This window comes from Nymphaea colorata, chromosome 12 (genome assembly GCF_008831285.2).
Source record: "Nymphaea colorata isolate Beijing-Zhang1983 chromosome 12, ASM883128v2, whole genome shotgun sequence".
In the NCBI taxonomy this organism is placed as follows: domain Eukaryota; kingdom Viridiplantae; phylum Streptophyta; class Magnoliopsida; order Nymphaeales; family Nymphaeaceae; genus Nymphaea; species Nymphaea colorata.
In genome coordinates this window covers 2,595,520-2,616,258 of record NC_045149.1, presented here as the reverse complement: position 1 = coordinate 2,616,258, position 20,739 = coordinate 2,595,520, and the positions used below count along the sequence as shown (strand labels likewise).

The 20,739-nt window shown below is 37.9% G+C and overlaps 2 protein-coding genes across 2 annotated transcripts; both read right to left on the bottom strand.

The window, feature by feature from the left end:
• Positions 1–596: 596 nt before the first annotated feature.
• Positions 597–5,844, bottom strand: LOC116265933 (1-aminocyclopropane-1-carboxylate oxidase homolog 1-like). The gene is made up of 3 exons (XM_031646942.2): positions 4,758–5,844; positions 2,312–2,633; positions 597–1,276 (listed from the first exon to the last, which is right to left on the bottom strand). The coding sequence occupies exons 1-3, from the start codon at positions 5,294–5,296 to the stop codon at positions 1,022–1,024; spliced, it is 1,116 nt and encodes a 371-aa protein (XP_031502802.1). The 5' UTR covers positions 5,297–5,844; the 3' UTR covers positions 597–1,021.
• Positions 5,845–15,647: 9,803 nt separating this feature from the next.
• Positions 15,648–17,715, bottom strand: LOC116265217 (1-aminocyclopropane-1-carboxylate oxidase homolog 1-like). The gene is made up of 3 exons (XM_031645776.2): positions 17,026–17,715; positions 16,293–16,614; positions 15,648–16,142 (listed from the first exon to the last, which is right to left on the bottom strand). The coding sequence occupies exons 1-3, from the start codon at positions 17,556–17,558 to the stop codon at positions 15,834–15,836; spliced, it is 1,164 nt and encodes a 387-aa protein (XP_031501636.1). The 5' UTR covers positions 17,559–17,715; the 3' UTR covers positions 15,648–15,833.
• Between the last annotated feature and the right edge of the window lie 3,024 nt (positions 17,716–20,739).

The following is a 20,739-nucleotide window of genomic DNA, read 5'->3' as shown; positions in this document are numbered from 1 at the left end:
ACAAATATCCTCTTTCTAATACTTGAAAAATGGCAAAATCCGGTTCAAAATTCGGATTCGGATTCAGATATAAATATAAAAATCAGATTCGGATTGTAAAATCGGATTTCAGATTCAGATATGACTTTGCTTTATTCGAATTCGAATCCGAATCCGAATATATGAATATCCGAAAAAGTGGATATGGTTAAAGATGTATCCAATCCGAATCCGATCCGTTGACATCCCTAGGTGCAGCCCGATACTCGATTAAGCTTGGGCCCAAATTAGCCCGATTATTATGGGGCTGGATAGTTCTGTAAAATTATTCAGTCGGGCTTCCTTTGTCTTCGTGATAATCGCCAAGTCGGTCGGATGCTCAAACTTACCTCCAAATAAAAAACATTAATTCAAACTCTCAAATAAAATTATAAACAAAAAATTATAGCATCACCCTCATCGAACCGCGAGGGTTGAAAACCATTAACTCAAACTCTCAAATAAAATTATCAGAAAGAAAAAAAAAACAGAAAATTAAAGCAACCCCTCAAAGAACAGCGACGGTTGGGAGGGTCAACGACGGATCTCAATAATTTCCTAATCAACCCTGCTGGACGTTAGGCTACACACCTTTATTATTCAAAATAAAAAGTAGCAATAAACAATTGAGAGCATTACAAGTTGGTTTAGCATAGCTAAGGTTTGATTGCTCGTTCCAATTTGGAGGATAGGGATCCTATATATGACAAAATCCTTCAGAATAGCCGGACTCCTGGGCACCGGTGAACCGTCCTCTAAGCATCCCATATCCACCGAAACCAGATCCCTTTGTTGGAGGCCAGAAACAAGTTGGGTGGCCATTTGTTATTACCTCGTTTGTTAGGCACCTTTATGTAAATTTTTAACAAAAGAAAATCTACTAAAAGTATGGGTAAATTAAACTTTTTAGTTTTACAAGGAGCTTCCATTGAGAGGGACCACATTATGATAGCAAATTGCCCACGTATAAATTTTTATATATTCCAAATATGCAAACCCCCCATTACCTGAGCTTGAGACGATTGAGAGCAGAGACTCCATCAAGTCCCTTGGTATTGTACTGAGAAGTATAGTCGATCATCGATACTTCCATATACTTGGCTGGGTTATCATCAGATAAGAGATCCTTGATGGGGCCAAACTTATTCGTCCCTGGTTCAAGTGCAGCCTTTAAGAAGCAAGCTACCGACACTCTTGGCCCCATTCGACTTGCCAGCACTCTGTGCTCAACACTTAGGAATTTGTCATTTGAGACAAGCTGCATTAAAGAACAAATAAGAATCAATTAGCAAGTTTGAAAATGTATATTAATGAACTAGGCTGTACCCTACAGCTGCAACAGGGCTCGAGAAAATCATAACTTCTTAAAATATCTTCTAATTTTTATTAATTTCCTGCTACCACCACCCCAACTTCTTATACGATGTCTACGCTTCTCTCATAGATTCTGTAAATTTAATTGTCATGTATGACACATGACATGCATGCTAGCATTGCTTATGTGTATATATATATATATATATATATGAACGACCAGTCACAATCAGTTTTTTACATTTTTTCTCCTTTACATAAAATCTTTCAACGTGGATGTGATCTACATAACTAAAATATTGCAAATCGATACGAAAACGGCACTTTTTAAGTATGCAAGTAATAATATTTTATGAAAACTTGACAATCAACATCAGAATTTTTTAAGCTTATAAAACTCGATTTAGGAATCCAAAAACTATATATGGTTTTAAGTTTTAGTTTTGGCCTGCATGTACAACACATCCCTGCCAATTAATTTTCCTGGCAAAAGGTGGAGAATTAATTGACTGGACGGATCAATCGGCTTCGCATGGACCTTTCTGACCAAGTTAAATTCCACATTTATGAAGTTCCCCAGTTCAGGAAAAAAAACATACACATTTTCGTTTCGAGGAATACGTCCTGGCAAATTTAAAAATAACTTGTCATTATGCATGCTTTTGAAAAAGTACTTGGCGCATGTCCATGTATGAGAACAAGTGGTGGTGCACACTAGATATTTTTCATTGCTTGTTCCACCCTAAACTCTTCAATTTTCTCTTTGATACATCTTTCTTTATTTCCTCAAAACTTATTTCTCTTTTTATTTTCAATTCAACCATGTCATGGGTTTGCTATGGTTGAAGGCTGCATTAATTCCTCTAGCCATTGCATAGGCAATGTTACGTATCATCTCTTACTTGACTGAAACAGGTAATTAGAAAATGAAAACAAGCATATATAATATAACATCACTGCTAGCTCAGAGCATAGCTACCTGCAGAAGATCACCCACGTTCACAACCAGAGCACCATGGAAGGGCACAACATCAATCCAATGGTCCTGATGAAGAACTTGGAGCCCACCAATGTGGTCTTGCAGGAGGATAGTGATGAAGCTTGGGTCTGAATGTTTGGTTGCTCCCACAGTTAGCTCAGGTTGTGGGCATGGAGGATAATAGTGCAGTGCAAGTGTCTGTGCCTTCATGCATTCCATATCAATGAGGACATTGGAGGGTAAACCAAGGGCTTCTGCTAGTAACTCCATCAGAGACCCTCCAAGTTCTGCAGTGCGCTTAGAATACTCTGGTAATATTTCCCTACATATCAAGCAGCATATATAATATGATTGATTAGCTTAATTAACTTGTTATTGATCACCTCATGGACAAGCACATATAATGTTGTTAAAATCAAGCTGAATCAGCCAAATCATGATGAAAGGATGCAATTGCTTCATTAAGTTAGTTTACCATTTCGTTTAGATTAAACCATTTTATACTTTGTTATCATTAAATTAATCACAGTTTATTCTTTCCAATTACTTGAAGAATCTTATAAAATGTTTGTTTCTTTGTTTCCTTCATTCTGTAGCTTTAAAATTATCGATCCCGTGGTTTTCTTAGTTTAATATCTTTCAAGTAAAATTTAAAAAATGGCAACTAACCTTTTCGTAAATAACAAATGACTGCTCAACTTTTGAAAGTAAATAAATAGGTGCTCACCGGAGTTTCTTAAAGAATCACCAACTGAAGTAAAACATTAGTTTTTGATATAAAAATGCTAAAAAAAACCCTCGTACATAGCCAATACTCTTCCTTGGTTGAAGAAAAATATTTCTTTTCGCGATAGTACTTTTGTATTTTTTACTTGAAAAAATAATGTTTTTAGTAGGTGCTCTTTCTTAGAGAATCTCCCAAAGATTGAGGACACTAATTGTATAAGATATTCCTCGATAATTGTGCACGCACAAAGCTTTTGTGTGGAAGCTGATCAGGACCCAATGTAGCTGGATATGGAAAGCAACCTTCAAATTAAAGCTAACTCTTTCTCATATTCTGAGCTGCTGAGGATCAGATTGACTAGAGAGCAGTGGCGAAGCCGAAGTTCTGGACTAAGGGCACTAATGGTTCGATCAAAACTTTTAAGCGGCAGTCAATGTTTAAATAAGTAAAATATCCATGAGAAACTAATAGACAAAAAAACAGTTTATTTGGCTGATGTGGGTAACTTCCATGAGAAACTAATAGACAAATAAGCAATTTATTTGTACTGGTGTGGGCAGTTGCTCACATCAGTCCTCATGTGGCTCCGCCATTGCTAAAAATGTTAGAATTCAAGATTTTTTCATGTTTCCACGCCAAGTATGTGAGTTATGACATGGAACGCAGGTTACTATAAGGTTACTATAGTACTTAAATTGCGGGGATGGGTTCTATTATTTGTGTCTGCTAGATTCGATATGGTCCCTTGTCTAATAAGTTAGACCAGATGCCTCAATTTCCGTAACAAGTGGTCTCTTTAGTATGCAACCTAAGTTATATGGGTACTTTAATAACGTTTACTTTCCTGTATCACCATACCCAAAGTGGGTATTTGGATACGCATGAGTACTCTTTAAATCGAAACTGATCCAAACTCATTAATTTTACTTGATTTAATTTTTTTTGTCTTCAACTTGTTAATAGAGCTATTTTTCATTAACATGTAATGTTTTTACTTATAACACTTGTTTGTTTAAATGTTGCTTTTATTTTGAATTTTTGTGTTAATTTGCATATATATATATATATATATATATTTGTTTATATATATCCTGCCATACCATGTACCCATATTCTCTATAGTTGCTACTCATACTTCCGTACCCATACTTGAACTGTATCCGTACCCAGGTAACTTAGTCTACAACCCATATTTAAACCTAATTGGAGATCTGATATCTCATTTTGTTAGTTAAGTCTAGTTTCACTTACCTGAAACCTGAACCAATGACAGATCTAATTTGCTATCGTCCTTCCTTCCGATAGATATAAGTGGACAAACCATTTCATTGTCCAGCAAATTCGTTAACTGAAAAGGAGCAATTGTGCAATTTTGCTCAATTACATGACAAGAGGTGCAGGGGCGGAGCCAGTTTTGTCTTGGGGCCCAACTAACTTTGTTTGTGCGTGTCTATATAATAATAATGATAATATGATCAAAAGTTTTAAGAAAATTTTCATACTAGCTTATAGAACATCACATATTTCCAAAAAAAAAAAGAAAAAACAAAAATATATGAATGAATTCGAGCTAAGAGTATGCGTCGAGAGGTGCAAGTTGAGAGGATTTTTTTTACCTATCATTTTATTCAACCAAATCTAGTCGAAGTAGTAAGAATGACCAAGTCCAACAAATAATCAAAGGAGTTCAAAAATGTGGTAAATCGATTGCTTAGTTACCTCCAAGGCATTGGGAGTTCCTCGGGTGAAGGGGGGTCGGGAGCCATGTCACAATGGACAGTGTCCCTCCAGTTGGCCCTCTTCCTGGTGTAAAGGTCAAAAGTGCTCGCCAACCCCACCTTCTTCTTCAAGTCCCGGGTGTAAAACTGCTGCTTCTCTTCCGCAGGCGATTCATGGAACTTGGCTACTTCCAGTAACATCTCATCCAATATCGTCAGAGGGACGCCATGGTTTACCGCCTGAAACACTCCCCACTTCTCCGACGCCTCGCAGATCTGCACGACGATATCCTCCCGTGGACCGGAGAGATCGATAACAGGTACTACATGCTCGTAGCTTTGGTCCGGATCAGTGCATTCCGACCGGTTGTGGCGCCGATTGCTCTCCGGCGGCTCGATGAATATGGACGGCACCGTCGCGATTCGCGAATCGACGAGGCCTTTTACTCCAGCCTTCGACTCATCGAAGGCTTTGATCGCTTCTTCGATTTCGAGATCGGATGGGATGTTCCGAGACGGCACTACACTTGGGAAAGACATTGATCTCTGGATTTGGATAATAATTGGGAAGAGATCGGTGGGGAAATTAATTGGGTATGATCAGTAGGCGGAGCGGGGGCGACGAGGGGTTGCCCTAAATAAGTTCATCGGTTGTCTTTGGACATTTCGTTCACGGCGCAACTGTTCGCAGCAGCCGTACTTTTCCCCCATTAAGATAGAGAAGAAAATCCATATATGATGCCGACGCCAGTCTTGTTTATGGCCACAGAGCTTGAGGATGAGCTCCAAGAACAATTAGCCCGTCTCAAGCCTGCAATTGAATCAGAGGATTGATTGGTTCCTTCGTCAAGCTCAGTCGGCCAAGCAATTACGTATTGACTCTTGAGGCCAACAAGTGGAGGAGAATGAGTTTTGGATTCATGATGCATAATACTGCTGAACGCTTGAATAAGATGGGCAGCGCAAATTCATCGGAACCATGATAGATATCATGGTCCGAGAGTTGGCTTAAACCAGAGGCAGACACTTCAGGTGTCAGCGCAGGGATTGGAGGAGATTGTCGAGCACAGAATGGAGGGAAAAGCTTACTTAGGATAAAGACTCCATGTTATTTATGGAGTCAGGATTCAATATCGACGGACATATTTTGCAGCAGTCAAACGAAATTTTTCAAAAGTTAGGGAGTCCTACTTAATATAGGGAGGCTATTTAGCCTCAAAGGTCAAAGGACATACAGTAGTTAGTGGAGCTAGAGCTAGTGTCCATAAAAGCCTGTGTTGTTAATTCGACTCTGGCATTATATGCTTTTGTGCCAATGGAGTGGGAGCAATGCACTAAATGATTTTGTTGGGTGGATATCAGACTTTGATGCGGCCCTAAACCTTATGGTTAAGGGGAAGGGAGGGAAGAGGGAGCTTGACGTCTCAATATGGCCTGTGGTATGAAAAACTCTTTTTACATCCCATCTGATAAAAAATATTTTTTTTTTAGAAAAACATATGCCCATGTTTTGATTCTGTAACAAACAAACGCATGCTTGAACTGTATTTCTCTTATTGAACCGGTTATTCGTTTATGGAATTCGAGTGGCTTTATAAAAAAATCAAAATTTTAAAAGCATGCCTTCGCCGTCCATCAGATCAAGCGTGCTTGGTGTAAAATTTTAATGTGTAAGCATGTGTGTGTGTGTGTGTGTGTGTGTGTGAGAGAGAGAGAGAGAGAGAGAGAGAGAGAAATAAACGACTCAAGGAATGGCACCAAATAAAGTGTAACTAATCCAGCACTTGATAAAAGTAAAATATGTGGAAGAAAGTTTCTTTCCACTTAATTGTTCTTTTTAAAAACCAAAAGGCATGCACACGATGCAAGGAAATATAACATAGAAAACACGCAAAAAGAAGAATATTCTAGTTTGGACTAGTATGTAAAGGGACGGCGGAGGGGGAGGTCCGAATCACCTTATTGTTATCATTGTCAATATAGTTATACGACATGGATATAAAATGCCAACAAAATTTTCAAACTTGATATTATTTTTTAAGTATACAAAATACAGAATACGAACCTCTTCAAATCACTTGGACTCGGATTGTCAGATGATCGGCTCACTGGATCTGCATTGACTCATGGACATGGTCGAGTAGCAAATAAGCCTAATGTAAATGACTGCAGCTGAATTGGGCTAGTCAGGGGCGAGTCAGGCCAACCTTGAGTCCTGGCTGGATTTCTTGACGGCCCAAACTGATTCGAGCGATGCCGGAGTCCATCTGCGAGTTTGCCAACTATGCTTCAGCAGTTACTTAAAGAGACAACATCTATATCGTTGTCAACTTGCTTCAAGTGGCCTCGCCCCAATAACATCCTTGTACTTTTTATGTTTTGTTTATTGAATACTTTAATAAACATCATGTCCACATTCAGGTCAAGTAGAACCTGATGGTGAATTGCTGCAAGAGTTTCAACACTTACCTGCTCTGCTGTCAGAAGAAAGTCAGGAAGATGATCACTCGTGAAGATTTTACACATCCTTGAGGACAGAATCCCCTAGTTTTACAGTGCCGGCGATGACTCTCCAAAAAGACGTCATGATGGATTAAGAAACCAGTTGCCTCGATGGCAAGGAAATATAACAAAGAAGACACACATGAAGAAGAACATTCTAGCTTGGACTAATATACGTAATGGAAGGGTGGAAGGGGAGGTCCGAAGCACCTTTTGCTTATCATTGTCAATATACTTACACAACATGAATATAAGATGCCAGCAATTTTTTCAATCTTGATATTATTTTCCCCTACAGAAAATAGAAAGTGCCAAGCTCTTCAACGGTCGCTTAAAGAGAATACTTCTATAGCATTGTCAACTTGCTTCAAGTGCCCTTGCCCCCATAACAACTCTGTACTTTTCATGTTTTGTTTTATGAATACTTTAATAAACATCATGTTCACATATCACCTGCGGGTCGACAAGATATTCAGGCCAACAACAATCTTGGTCTTCAGGTACCAGTTAAGGCCATTCAATTCAAAGTTAGTAGAGATCCACTGTTATTCCTTCATAAAAGGAAAAAAAAAAAACTTGGAAATTAGAGCATCATGCTGATATTAAAAGAAAAGGACTCCTCAAGGACCAACATTGAAAAAAAAAAAAAAGAACAAAAGTAAAAGAGATTTATCAAGAAGGCTTTCCATGTTATGTTGCTAACATGGGATGACATATTCCATGTTCTACTAGAGAGGTATTTTGGTATTATATACAAGGCTTTTTTGGTTCCACTTTTGCCCTTAAAAATGGATGGGCAGGGCCATTTTGATAATTTTGGCACCTAACACAAGTTCCCTTGTTAAGGACCATAACATATAATCGGATAGGACTCTTTCATTGGAAGTGCAAAATAGAAAGAAAAAATGTTCTAAAAGATGACCAAAATACATGTTTCCTTTTCAAAAAATAAATAATACATATTGTGAGGAATGCTACCACAACTTAGTGTGAGGAATGCCTCATTTTTTGAAACCGCAGCACCGCCTCCAAGCAAATACATAGTTTTGAGTATTTTTATTGCCGGGTTGGAGTTCAAGCGTTCGGGCCGAGACACACCTTAGATATTTTAATACATTGTTTTTGTAAACGTTTTAAATGTAAAAAGTATAAATATGGATTTTCATAAAAATTGTAAAATATGGACCTTGATTATAAGAAAGATGAACACAAAGAGAAACACTAAATGAGAGACAAACTCTTTTATAGTGGATGTAGGTCTTGTCTCAAACCGAACCATTATAGATCTTGTGTCTTCTCTGTTTCTCGAACTCTTGCTTCCTATTTCCATGTGATTTCTTTATGTTCTTAGAGCTCCATTCAATCTGATCACTTCCATGGCAAAGACTAAAACTTCTTCAGGCAAAGCTTGCCAAAGTGAATCAAGTGTGGCCTACTCAAGCTTATCTTCTCCGTTTATTTCAATCGCCCGACTCTCCGCAACATTTCCTTTCTATTAAGTTGACAGCTGGTAATTACATGTTGTGGGAATTTTGCAGACTTATAATCTGATGGGCTATGTGGATGGCTCCAAGCCATGTCCACCAAAAACCATTCTGGTTTGATAGAGAAACCAAACCTAGCATATGTTGTAAGGCACTGTCATGACCAGCTATTGTTAAGCTGGTTGCTAACTTCCTTAACCGACGCTATTCATAGTCAGGTGGTGGGATTAATAACTTCATTTGGAGTATGGTCCAGTCTAAAGAAGGTTTTATGCAACCTACTCAAGGTCCTGTATCCTTCAACTAAATAGTCAATTGTAGACTTTGAAGAAAGGAGAACAAATAGTTCATGAATATATCAGATCAGCCAAAAGTATTTCTCACAAATTATTTGTAATAGGAAAACCCATTGATAATGATGATTTGGTCATGCATATACTACGAGGGCTTCCATCTGAGTATGACACGTTCAAGATATTCATCATCACTCGTGACGGGGCTGTTACATTGAATGATTTGCATGGTTTGCTTCTCATTGAAGAATCTGAAGTGATGGATAAAAATTCTGAAAATTCAGAAGAACTTCTACCCACAGCCAATTTTACACAGAAAAATGATGGGAATCAAGGTTTTCAAGAAATTAAAATGAAAATAAATTTCGTGGTGGAAGTGGATCCTACAATGGAGGTAGTTATCAAAACAAAAATAAGAAAGAAGGATATAAAAATTATCAACACAAAGGAGGAAACTTTGGAAACAACTCTCAACATTCAATTTGCCAATTATGTCAGTGCTAAGCAGTGTCGGCAACTCCCTTCTTATGAACAACATTATAAATCTTCTCCTCCACATGTGTAGTCTGCAGAGACTTTTATTTCTGGTGGAAGTCGGTGGTAACTCGATTTGGGAGCTACACACCACATTACTATTGATCTGAAAATTTACGGCTACTCCTCTTACCAAGGTCAGGATCATGTCTGAATGGGTAATAATGGTTCAGGTTTGTACATTGCTCACACAGGAAGTTCTAAAACAGATATTTTACATGTTCCTTGCATTACTCGAAATCTTATGTCAGTTCAAAAGTTTCTAAAAGATAATAACGTCAATTTTGATTTTTTTCCATCACATTGTGAAATTAAGGGTCTCAAGACCAAGGCAGTTCTACATGGGAATAGTAAAGATGAGCTACATCAGCTTCCACCAATAGATAAACTTGAGACAAAAGAGGTGGCAATAGGAGAAAAAGCTTTTGTGGGTGTTTGGCATCAATACATGGGGCATCATTCTCTTCGTATCTTGAAACAAGTGATAAATAAGCATGGTCTTCATTCAGCCATGCTAGAACTATTGGAGTGTCTGAACATTAAATTTCCAAACTAATTGAGTTTAACTTTAAGATGTGTGGGGGCTTGACCCAATGACTAGCATAAATGGATTCTATTATTATCTTATTTTTATTGATACCTTTTCTTGCTTCCTCATGGATTTATTTGCTTAAGAAAAAAACCAGGGGTGATTCATGTATTTAAAAGTTTCAAGGCCAAAAAAATCCTGGGTACCAACATAACATTTTTGCAATTTGATAGAGGAGGAGAATATCAAGCCATGAAATAGTTTTTCCAAGAAAATGGAATCAGTCATTGGGTTAATTGTCTTTACACACCTGAATAGAATGGTTCAGTTGAGCAGAAACATAGACATATAGTTGATAGTGGACTCACCTTAATGGCGTAGTCTAGTTTACCATCTAAATATTGGGCCTATAGATCACATCAGCTGAACTACAAGTCACAATTATGTGTTTTCATTGGCTTTACTCCTCAAAGAAAAGGATATTATGTTTTGTCCTTGTGATTGGAAGATATTTATCTCAAGAGATGTAGTTTTTGATGAAACTTTCCCCTTTCATAAAGCCATGTCTTCTTCTAGCATTTCATTACCATTTCTATCAGCAAATAATACACCACTCAAATGACCAGCCCCCTATGGTTGAAACCACCTCATCCAAACCAATTATTGACCCCATAACTACTTTATCTAGTGATTCACCACCTTGCCTCAACCATTTATCCATAAGTTTATACCCTCAAGGGCCTTTAAACACACTCATTCTATGGTGACCCGATCCCAAACCAGATATCTAAAACCCGAAGTTTTTTAGATTCACCAATATCCTATACCTGAAGCCTATCTAGCAACTTCTCTCTTTGATATTGAGCCGGTCTCTTTTCACCAAGCTACTACTAATCCCTGATGGCGAGATGTTATGCTAGTTGAATATGATGCAATTTATTGAATAAAAAGATAATCAGATGGATCGTTGGAGCTCTTGAAGGCTCGGAAGGTGGCTCATGCTTATACTCAGCAAAACAATGTTGACTACTTTGATATGTTCAACCCAATGGCTAAACTCACTAATATTCGAACCATACTCTCATTGCCTATTAATTGGCATTGGCTTGTTCACCAACTCGATGTCAACAATGTTTTCTTACATGGGCAGTCATCTGAGAGTCTTTATGATGCAGCCCTCAGGGTTTGTTTATTCAAAAAATTCAAGTTTCATTTGCAGGTTAAGCAAGGCCTTATAAGTCTTAAAACAGGCTCCTCGAGCTTGGTATTTATGATTCAACTCTTTTTTTATTCACCTTGGATTTCAAGTCTCACAAGTTGATGCATCATTATTTGTGAGTCATACTAGATCTACATATGTATTCTTTCTTATTTACGTAGATGACATCTTGATCACCGGTAATTTTGTCTCATGTCTATGACAATTCACACAATTTCATATGGAATTTGCCCTAAAGGGCCTTGGAACTGCACATTATTTTTTTTTGGAATTGAAGTTACAATTGTAGTGTCTTTGTCATGATCATCATGTTAAGCCTTCATCTCTTCCAACCATTTTGTGCGACAATCTTGGAGCAACACCTCTGGCTGAAAATCCTATTTTGCACAAACATTAGAACATTGAAATGGAAATTTATTTTATGAGCAAAAAGTTGGGAAAAAAATAACTTACTGTTAAGCATCTTCCCACCTCCCATCATATTGCTGATGTCTTAACAAAACCTCCGCCCCTAACTCAATATCAACATCTTTACTCCAAACTCAATGTTGCTCTACAAATGTTTTGCTTGTTGGGGGATGATAGAACACATGGCATGCAAGGCACCAATGGTGCAGTTGTTGTAAACAAATCTTGCATCAGTTCTGTGCTAATATGCAATGGTAAAGGAGTGTCAGATATGTGTAAACATAAAATTAAGGAACATAAACTATTTGTTTATAAGAAAGATAAATACAAAGAGAAGGGTAGAGTGAGAGACAACCTCCTTGAAAGTGGACGTAGGGCTTTTCTTAGACCGAACCACTTTCTTTATTTCTTTGACTATTGCCTCCGCAACTTAATGGTAAATTTAAATAAGCATAGTAGTTCTGCTTTCCTAGGGTCAAAGCTTTCTCACTACTTGCTCTCAATAGATTCGATTAAAGCATTAAAAACATAACCCGTTTGGCAAAACAACCCAGCCAAATGAATCTTTGCGGGAGATACAAACATCCCAACCACAGATCTCACAAATACAAGCAAACCAAATGGGTTTAAGGTCAATCAATGAGAAAATCTTAGATCTGCCTCAATAACCCTACGTTGTTTCTACGTCATTTTTTAGACTGCCAGTGTGAACATATGCCATTTCTAAACAAACCAAACTCCCTTCAACTTAAGTGAAATATAATCTAATAGACCATTTTAATTGATCCATGTGGATATCTAGGCACCTTATTCACATCGATCTTGAACCTGAGTTCATTTTTTTCTTAGTTGAGTCATGAGTGGATGATTTCAAAAGAATGACTTGGGTTTACCTAATGAGGCACAAACATGAGGCCATGTATTTATTAATGCAATTTTCATCAGGTTGAAAATCAGTTCAATACTACCATATTAAAGTTCACATCTGATAATGGCCTAATATTTGTGTTTCAAAGAAGTTCAATAATTTTTTAAGGATAATGGAGTCATTCATGAATGCAGTTGCATATATACAACAACAAAATGGTGTAATAGAAATAAAATATATGCATTTGTTATTAATGGCTAGAGTGCTTAGATTCCAAGTAAACTTACCCATAAAGTTTTACGAGGAATGTGTTCTAACGATAACATATTTGATTAATAAAACACCTTTTCCATTACTAAATGCTAAAACACTCTATGATAAATTTTCAATAAAGAGACTCCATATAGTCATCTAAAAATTTTTGAGTGTTTATGTTATGCAACAAATTTGAAACCAAATGATAAATTTGATGTAAGGTCTCGCAAATGCATAATTCTGAGTTACCCATTTTGTAAATAGGCTCACATGTTACATGATTTGAAAACAAAAAACTGATTACAACAAGGATGTGATGTTTCATGAGTGTGTATTCCCTTTCCAAAAAAAATTAAAAACCAGCCTGCGCAAGTGTGATGCGATGACCTTTGATCAATCATGCATTAGTGATTTTTGGGTTAAGGAAGGAGAGTCTCAACTTGCAAGATTTGTACATATATTATATTCAACCACATAAAAAAGGGTCCTCAGGCATTAATTCAAAACTCATAACAACTCAGTCACCAGAACTTAAAAACTTCGCAACCAACCACCAGCAAGCCAACTTTATTAAAGCCATCCCATGACTTCGCCGTTCATCAAGAAACTATATACCTTTTGTGTTATTGCAATATGGTCAACGAAAGCTCACATGCTTAATCATAATCAAAGAGGAGTTTGGGTTCTCGATATCTTTGATCTAGTGTCGTTTCTTTCAATAAGTTCTCATGAATACAAATCTTTTCTACTCAATATTTCTTATGTCCTTGACCGGGTTACTTATGATAAAGCAAGACACCATCTTTGCTAGAAGCATGTCATAGTAGAATAGATCAAAGCACTTGAGGAAAATAGGACCTGAATTTTGAGTCCTTGTCCATCTGGAGTTATCCCAATTGGCTGTAAATGAGGTTTTTTAATGAAGTTTAAGGCTGAAGGACAAATTGAAAGACATAAAGCTCTTTTATCAGCCAAAGGCTACTAAGAGGTCGAAGGTTTAGACTATCATGAAACCTTCATACCGGTTGCAAAGATGGTTTCTGTAAGATGCTTGTTATCAATTGCACAATAAAATATGGATGAATATTGCACCAAATGGATGTCTATAATACATTTTTTCAGGGAGAATTACAAGAAGAAGTTTACAGGAACTTGCCTCCTAGATATGGAAGAGAGGAAGAAACAAGCACATGAAAGTTGAATAAACCAATTTATGGATTAAAATAAGATCCAAGAAATTGGTTTTATAAGCTCTTGGCTGCACTTGAATACTATAGATTCATGCAATCTAAATCAGATTAGTTGTTGTTCACTTGGTCCAAAGGCAATATATTTTGTGTGATTGTTATTTACATGGATGGCTTGATGCTTGCAAGGAATAATCAAGAGCTGATTTTCAATCAAAGCAATACCTATGTAGTATGTTCCATATGAAGGACCTTAGACATTGAGGTACTTCCTTAGGATTGACCTTGTAAGATGAAAGGACAACATCTATCTCTCCCAAAGAAAATTATTGTTTGGAGATACTAGATGAATGTGGTTGTCTAAATGCCAAGCCATGTGAGACACCCGGGGAGATGCAAAATGATATGTCATCAACTGATGGGGATGGTCTTAAGGATGTAGCAAGTACCGTCATCTTGTGGTAGATTAATATATTAAACTATTTCAAGTCTAGACATTTTATATCCTGTCTATGTCCTAGCAGGTTTATGCAGAAGCCAAAAACAAAATATTATGCAGCAGCCTTAAGAGTAGTAAGCTATCTTAAAATCAATCAAGGGAAAAGAATAACGATTTTAACACAAAATCAAACCCTTTTGTGACATTGAATGCAGAGGCTCTAGAGAAACCAGACATTCTATAAGTGGATATTGTATCTTTATGAAACACAATTTGGTATCGTGGAAAGCGAAAAAAAAAAATCTATTTCTAGATCCTTAGTTGAGGCTGAATAAAGAGCCTTAGCAAATAAGGTATGTGAAATAGTATGCAAAACTTGTTACTAATAGATCTGAAGGTATTTCAACTAACTCATGCTGCAGTTTATTGTGACAACGAAGAAGCTATTCACATTGCAGCAAATCCTGTTTTGTGTGTGATTATATCAAAGGCAGGTCAAATATCAAACAACATACATATCTTCAAAAAATAAGGTTGCAGATATACCCACGAAAGCCCTCGGCAAGAATTACTTTTTATCCTTTAAGGCAAAGTAGTATTCACGATCGTCATACTACAGTTTGAGGGGGAAATGTTAAGGAGTCCAATATTTGTTCAAGGGGCTCAAATTGTTCTATCTGGATTGGCACATCGTATCATACTGGTTGATTTGTCTCTCTTCAAATTATAAGAGAATCAAGTCGTACGACAATTTGTTATAATTGTAATAATTAATTATTGATCTTATCTATATTTGTTGTAATAAGAATGCTCTAGAAGCAGCCTCATGTATATATGCACATCTGCTCTGAAAAAAATGAAGCAAGCATTTTTGGTTCACTATGCTTTCATGAGTGCCACACATTGCTTCTATTCTGTTTATGAAGAGTTCCTTTATGCTATGTTTCATTATCAGAGTGTGTTATTCTCCTCTTCAAAGACGTTTGCTATTATTTACATCAACTGCTCTTATTTTACACACATATACACTCTCTCTCTCTCTCTCTCTCTCTCTCTCTCTATATATATATATATATATATATATATATATATATATATATATATATATATCTCTTCATGGTCGTAGAATTATACGCAAGAAGGGCATATATATTATAGTTTCTCACACTCTCGTACATGCATATATTTTTGTTTCATATTCACCAATTACTTTGAAGCAGAAACAAATCTTACAAAATACGAACGAAGAAATGCATCAGGACGCCAAGCAGCAAGCAACCTGTAGGGCTATTGAAGTTTCACTAAAAAGACACTAGTTTAAGCCTCAAGGGGCAAGGCCGAGCCGAGGAAGGATTTGATTCATGTTTCTGGTAGCTGTTTAATACCCAGGTGATCACGCCGAGACAACTCAATAAGACCTTCAACCTTGAAATCATCCAGATTGGAGGTTCCATTGAGTCCCTTGTTTCTATGGTACATGTAATATTCAGCAATCGTCACTTCCTTGTATCTAGGTGTGTCGCCCTCCGATAAAAGCTCCTTAATAGGGCCATACTTTCTCACGGGTTCTGTCCCAGCCATGAAGAAGCAAGGCACCGACACCCTTGGCCCTGCGTGGCTTGCCAATACCCTGTGCTGCACGCTTAGGAATCTGCCGTTTGTCATCAGCTGCAATTAAACCGATTGAAATGTTCAGTCAAAGAATGGGTGTGATCTTATGAAAGTTCAATGGCTTCCTGAACGGTATCCATGGTGATGTGATCTACGTGTTTTGGTTATGAGTACTGGAGACTAAAACAGGTGTAAGTGAGAGGTTACCTGGAGGAAATCACCAATGTTCACTATCAGAGCACCATGAATGGGGGTAACTTCAACCCAGTTGCCTCCATGAAGAACTTGAAGCCCACCAATGTGGTCTTGGAGAAGGATGGTGAGGAAGTATGGGTCAGTATGCTTGGTTGCTCCCTGTGTTAATTCAGGCTGTGGGCATGCAGGGTAGTAGTGCATTCCTATTGACTGTGTCTTCAACCATTCCATATTAATGAAATAGTTGAGGGGTAGGCCAAGAGCCTCTGCCAATATCTTTGCTATTGTTTCTCCCAGTTCAGCAACACACTTTGAATATTCTGGCACTATTTCCCTACTTGCCAGACCGCAGCCACAGAGCTAAGATTAGTAACATTTGAAGTCAAGAGGAGTTAAGCATGTTGATCGGAGCTAAGGTTAGCGACATTTGAAGTCAAGAAGAATTTCACATGCATGTTGAAGTGGGAAAATGTTGGCACCCACAATCTTGTAATGAAAGTTGGAAAAAGCAAAATTTTTGCTAATAAGATCCAATTTACCAGGGGTAGCTGGGAGTTGGACTTGAAAGAACTTCAAAGCCGAAAGAGGCAAAAATCATCGAACAACTTGGTTAAATTCCATTGCTTAACCGAGATTTGAGAAAAAAACAAGCAGGTATGATACTTCTTCAGGAACTTAAATGGTTCAACAACTCCAAGGAGAACAAAAATATAATTGGGCGTAAGTACCAGGGAAGGCTGATCACCTGAGAAAAGAGGGGAACTCATGGGGTGATGGAGGCTCAGGAGCCATGTGACAGCGAAAGGTATCCCTCCAATTGGCCCTCTTCCTGCTGTACAGATCAAAGGTGCTTGCGAACCCCACCTTCTTATTCAAGTCCCTAGAGTAAAACTGCTGCTTCTCTTCTGTTGGAGATTCGTGGAATTTGAGGGCACCCGAGATCATCTCCTTCAGTGTGGTCACTGGTATCCCGTGGTTCACCACCTGAAACACCCCCCACTTCTCCGAGGCGTCCCTCACCTGTGCTACCATCTCTTTCCTCCGGCGTGAACCCACATCGGAGAAGTCGATCACAGGCACTACCGCGCCGTCCTTAGCTTGGCGGGAGCTTGAGAGGAGCGGGTAATCATCCAGTGGGTCAATGAAGATCCGGGGAATCGTCGAAATGTTGGAATCAAGAAGGCCTTTTACGCCGGCCTTCGTTTCGTCGAAGGCTTTGAGTTCAATGTCGAGGTCAAGATCCGGCGTCACACCGGTGACTAAGGCTGAGGCTGACATTTTTTCCGGCTATGGTTGGTCACAGTGGGGAGGAGAACCAATTGAAGTTCAGTGGGGTGGTCGACTCTTGGACAGCGTCAAGGAGAAGGAAAATTCTCTTGGTTTCATGGCGGAAGCAGTGCCTCGGCTCAAATAGGCAGCTTCCGGCCGCTGCCTGTCCCTCCTATGTGGGTGCGTGGGGCCCTGCTTTTACATTCGGATGAACAGGATGATAATGATCATCATTTTTATTTATTTTAGAAAATGCATCGAGAATTTTACTTTTTGGCAATGGACACATGCATATCTAAGATCTAGGAATCTGTCTTTCTTGTTGTTTTAACCATGATCAGCGGCTTAACGTAGACACTTGCTTAGGAAAGTAAGTTTATGTCACTCTCACAAATATGGCAATATTTCCAAAAATATTGGGAGATAATTGAAAAAAAATGAGAAAATGAAAAAATCGTGAAAACGTCGCGTTTTTCTTGTTTGCATTTTCCCTTGTTCTCTTTTTGGCTGTTAATATCAACTCAGATTCAAGTTTAAATTTTAACTAAATTATTTATCATCACTAAAACGTTATTTAAACTAGTATGTTTTTTTTTTTTCATTTCCAGTTAGTTGGTTGCTTATTTTACTTCCACCTATTTTTCAGAAATTTTTTCATTTTTTGAAAATTTGTCGACATGTTATAGAAAGAATCAACTTTGACGATCAATAACTGAGAAAAGCCTTATCGTTAAGTAAAAACCCTGATCAAGAATAATATTTGTGACTATGCTTATATCATTTTTTCCCTTCATCTTTAATTAATCAATCAAACGCAGGAATGACTACCCTTTCCTTTCCCTTTCCTCCATCCAAACGAGGCATAAGTGAAAAGGAAAATTCCTTTAATTTACCTCCATCCAAACTGGGCATAAGTGAGGAGGAAAAAAAGAAAGGGAAGAGAGAGAGAAGGAAAGAAAATGTACCGCCATTGAAAATAAATAAGATCGTTGAAAAGCAAAGCCGTTCCCAACTAAGACGCTTGTTGAAGTCACCTCTTGAAATAGTAGTCTAAACTCATTTCATACTTTTTAACTATTCAGTTAATCCTACAGATACAAATTGTGATTATTTGTTAAGCCAATTCCAAATGAGCTAACAGCTTAATTGTCAGGTTAGGTGTTGAGATTACCGTGCAAGTGACCTCACATGTACAAACTTCTTAGTTTAAGTGGATAATGATGGTTGACTTTAAGAAGAAAGCCTGTAGCAGGAATATCACATGTAAAACGCATTTAAAGAAACTAGTCCAACTAAGAAAACGAATGCAAGAAAAAGGAATAATACTTTAATTGGTGGAAGGCAGGATCAGTTTAATTGGTAAGATACGTTAGCAGATTCTGCCAATTAAGTTAGGAATATGTCAACTTCAAGGCACTAAAAACTCGTGGCATATCCCCCTTTTCAATCACTGTAAATGAGGTAATGACACTAAATACTCGATACATGCTTGACAAGACAAGAATTTAATGGTTTAACTGGCGTAGGCAGTAGTAGCATAGCTAGTTGGATAGTCCATTTAATTCCCATAGGTGCTACTTTTTTTTTACTATAAACGATAAGATTGTGGCACTATAGTTGACCGGTATTTCGTATCTTATCCAAAGTGCTACTCTTTTTTGCCATAACTGATAAGATTGTGGCACTATAGTTAATGGGTGTTTCGTCTCATCCAAGCCCTGACATGTTTAGGACTATGGAAAAAGGAAAAAATGGGGAAAGGAGGTAATGGGTTGTTAACCTCTTCGATGTCATATGGTATGGTGCCTTAGAAATGGAAACTGTTCCTGGTAACAACTTTATCTTGAATTCAACTTCTCATGTTGAAGGCAAACTCGTTAACTCTTTAAGAAATACATCAGGGTACTCACTCACAATAGTCATATTTGCTAACTTCACAGACTTAGTCTTATTGGTCAACACGTTGACCAATAATCCAACACTCTCCTTTCCTAACAATCGTTAGCTTTAGTACAGACACCATTATCTTATCAGTTTGATTGGCTTTTCGAAACTGAAAATCCACTTGTTGTATCTCATGAGTCAACAATTATATCTGCTTCTTTCTGTAATCTATATTGGTATAATGCGCATATAATGCGTATCCAAAATAACATCAAACTCACTGAGACTTATGATCACTGATTATGCACAAAAATTGTACTGATGGATCTCTACATCCACATCAGGTAAATATTAGCTACATGAATATTGAGCATGCATAAGGCTGAATACTTTCAAGACATACAATATCATCTTAGCTGATGCTTCTAGTGAAGTGACAAATCGACTAGATATGAAAGAATGAGTCATCTCTGCATCAAATAACAGTCTAGCAATGTAAGAACAAAAAGTAATTTACTTTCAATGAAATCATGTGCCTGAAGCTCCTCTACGATAGTCGTATAGGTGCGTCTGGTAGTCTTCTGTGCACTTGAAGGACTGGCCTCAGGCTTCTTTATTTCTTTTTCTCGCATTATGGTGCAATACTTGATGAAATGTCTTATCTTCCATAGTGTAAACATTCTCCAGTCTCTCGATAACATGGCTTCTCGAGCTGAGGGAGGGCTAGCTAGTCCCCAACCTTGCTTAAGAGAGGTGTGAGAGACCTCAGAGGTCTCCCGACCGGTGAATGAGGAAGGGATTGGGACCCTCCAGAAGTAGTTGGATTGGATGAGAGGTGCACATGTGAGAAAGTGGAACATCTTAGTAGAGTTGAAGTAATCACTGCCCCCGTGTAGTGTCACTACGAGTAGGCTTATTCCTCTTGAATGTTAAGCCGTCTTGCATCCCATAAGGCTTTGCCTTGCCCGTGAAGTTGTTGTGCTTGGCCTGCATCCCCCCATCGTACGAGTGCTGACTTGCCTTCTTATGGTGGTCCCCTTGCGTACTTGCCCAATCCTTTTCCATGCGTCTAGCCATGATGAACGCTTCATCCAAATCACAAGGCTTGTTAGACATCATTTTGTTTTGCAGTTCACACGCAAACCAAGTACAAACTTGTATGCTCTGGCATCATCAGTGGTGTAGAAATGTGGGCAATACATCTCTAAGTGTTGATACTTAATAACATGCTTCTCCAATATGATATTTGTTGCAACTCAAGGAACTCTTGCATTTTTTTGTTTTTTGCATGTGCTGGGAAGTAAGT

Coding starts and splice junctions, on each gene's coding strand:
- LOC116265933 (XM_031646942.2), bottom strand. CDS start 5,296: ATGTCTTTCCCAAGTGTAGTGCCGTCTCGGAACATCCCATCCGATCTC. Junction 2,634..4,757: donor GAACTCCCAATGCCTTGGAG/GTAACTAAGCAA, acceptor CTTGATATGTAG/GGAAATATTACCAGAGTATT. Junction 1,277..2,311: donor ACGTGGGTGATCTTCTGCAG/GTAGCTATGCTC, acceptor TCTTTAATGCAG/CTTGTCTCAAATGACAAATT.
- LOC116265217 (XM_031645776.2), bottom strand. CDS start 17,558: ATGTCAGCCTCAGCCTTAGTCACCGGTGTGACGCCGGATCTTGACCTC. Junction 16,615..17,025: donor GAGTTCCCCTCTTTTCTCAG/GTGATCAGCCTT, acceptor TCTGGCAAGTAG/GGAAATAGTGCCAGAATATT. Junction 16,143..16,292: donor ACATTGGTGATTTCCTCCAG/GTAACCTCTCAC, acceptor GTTTAATTGCAG/CTGATGACAAACGGCAGATT.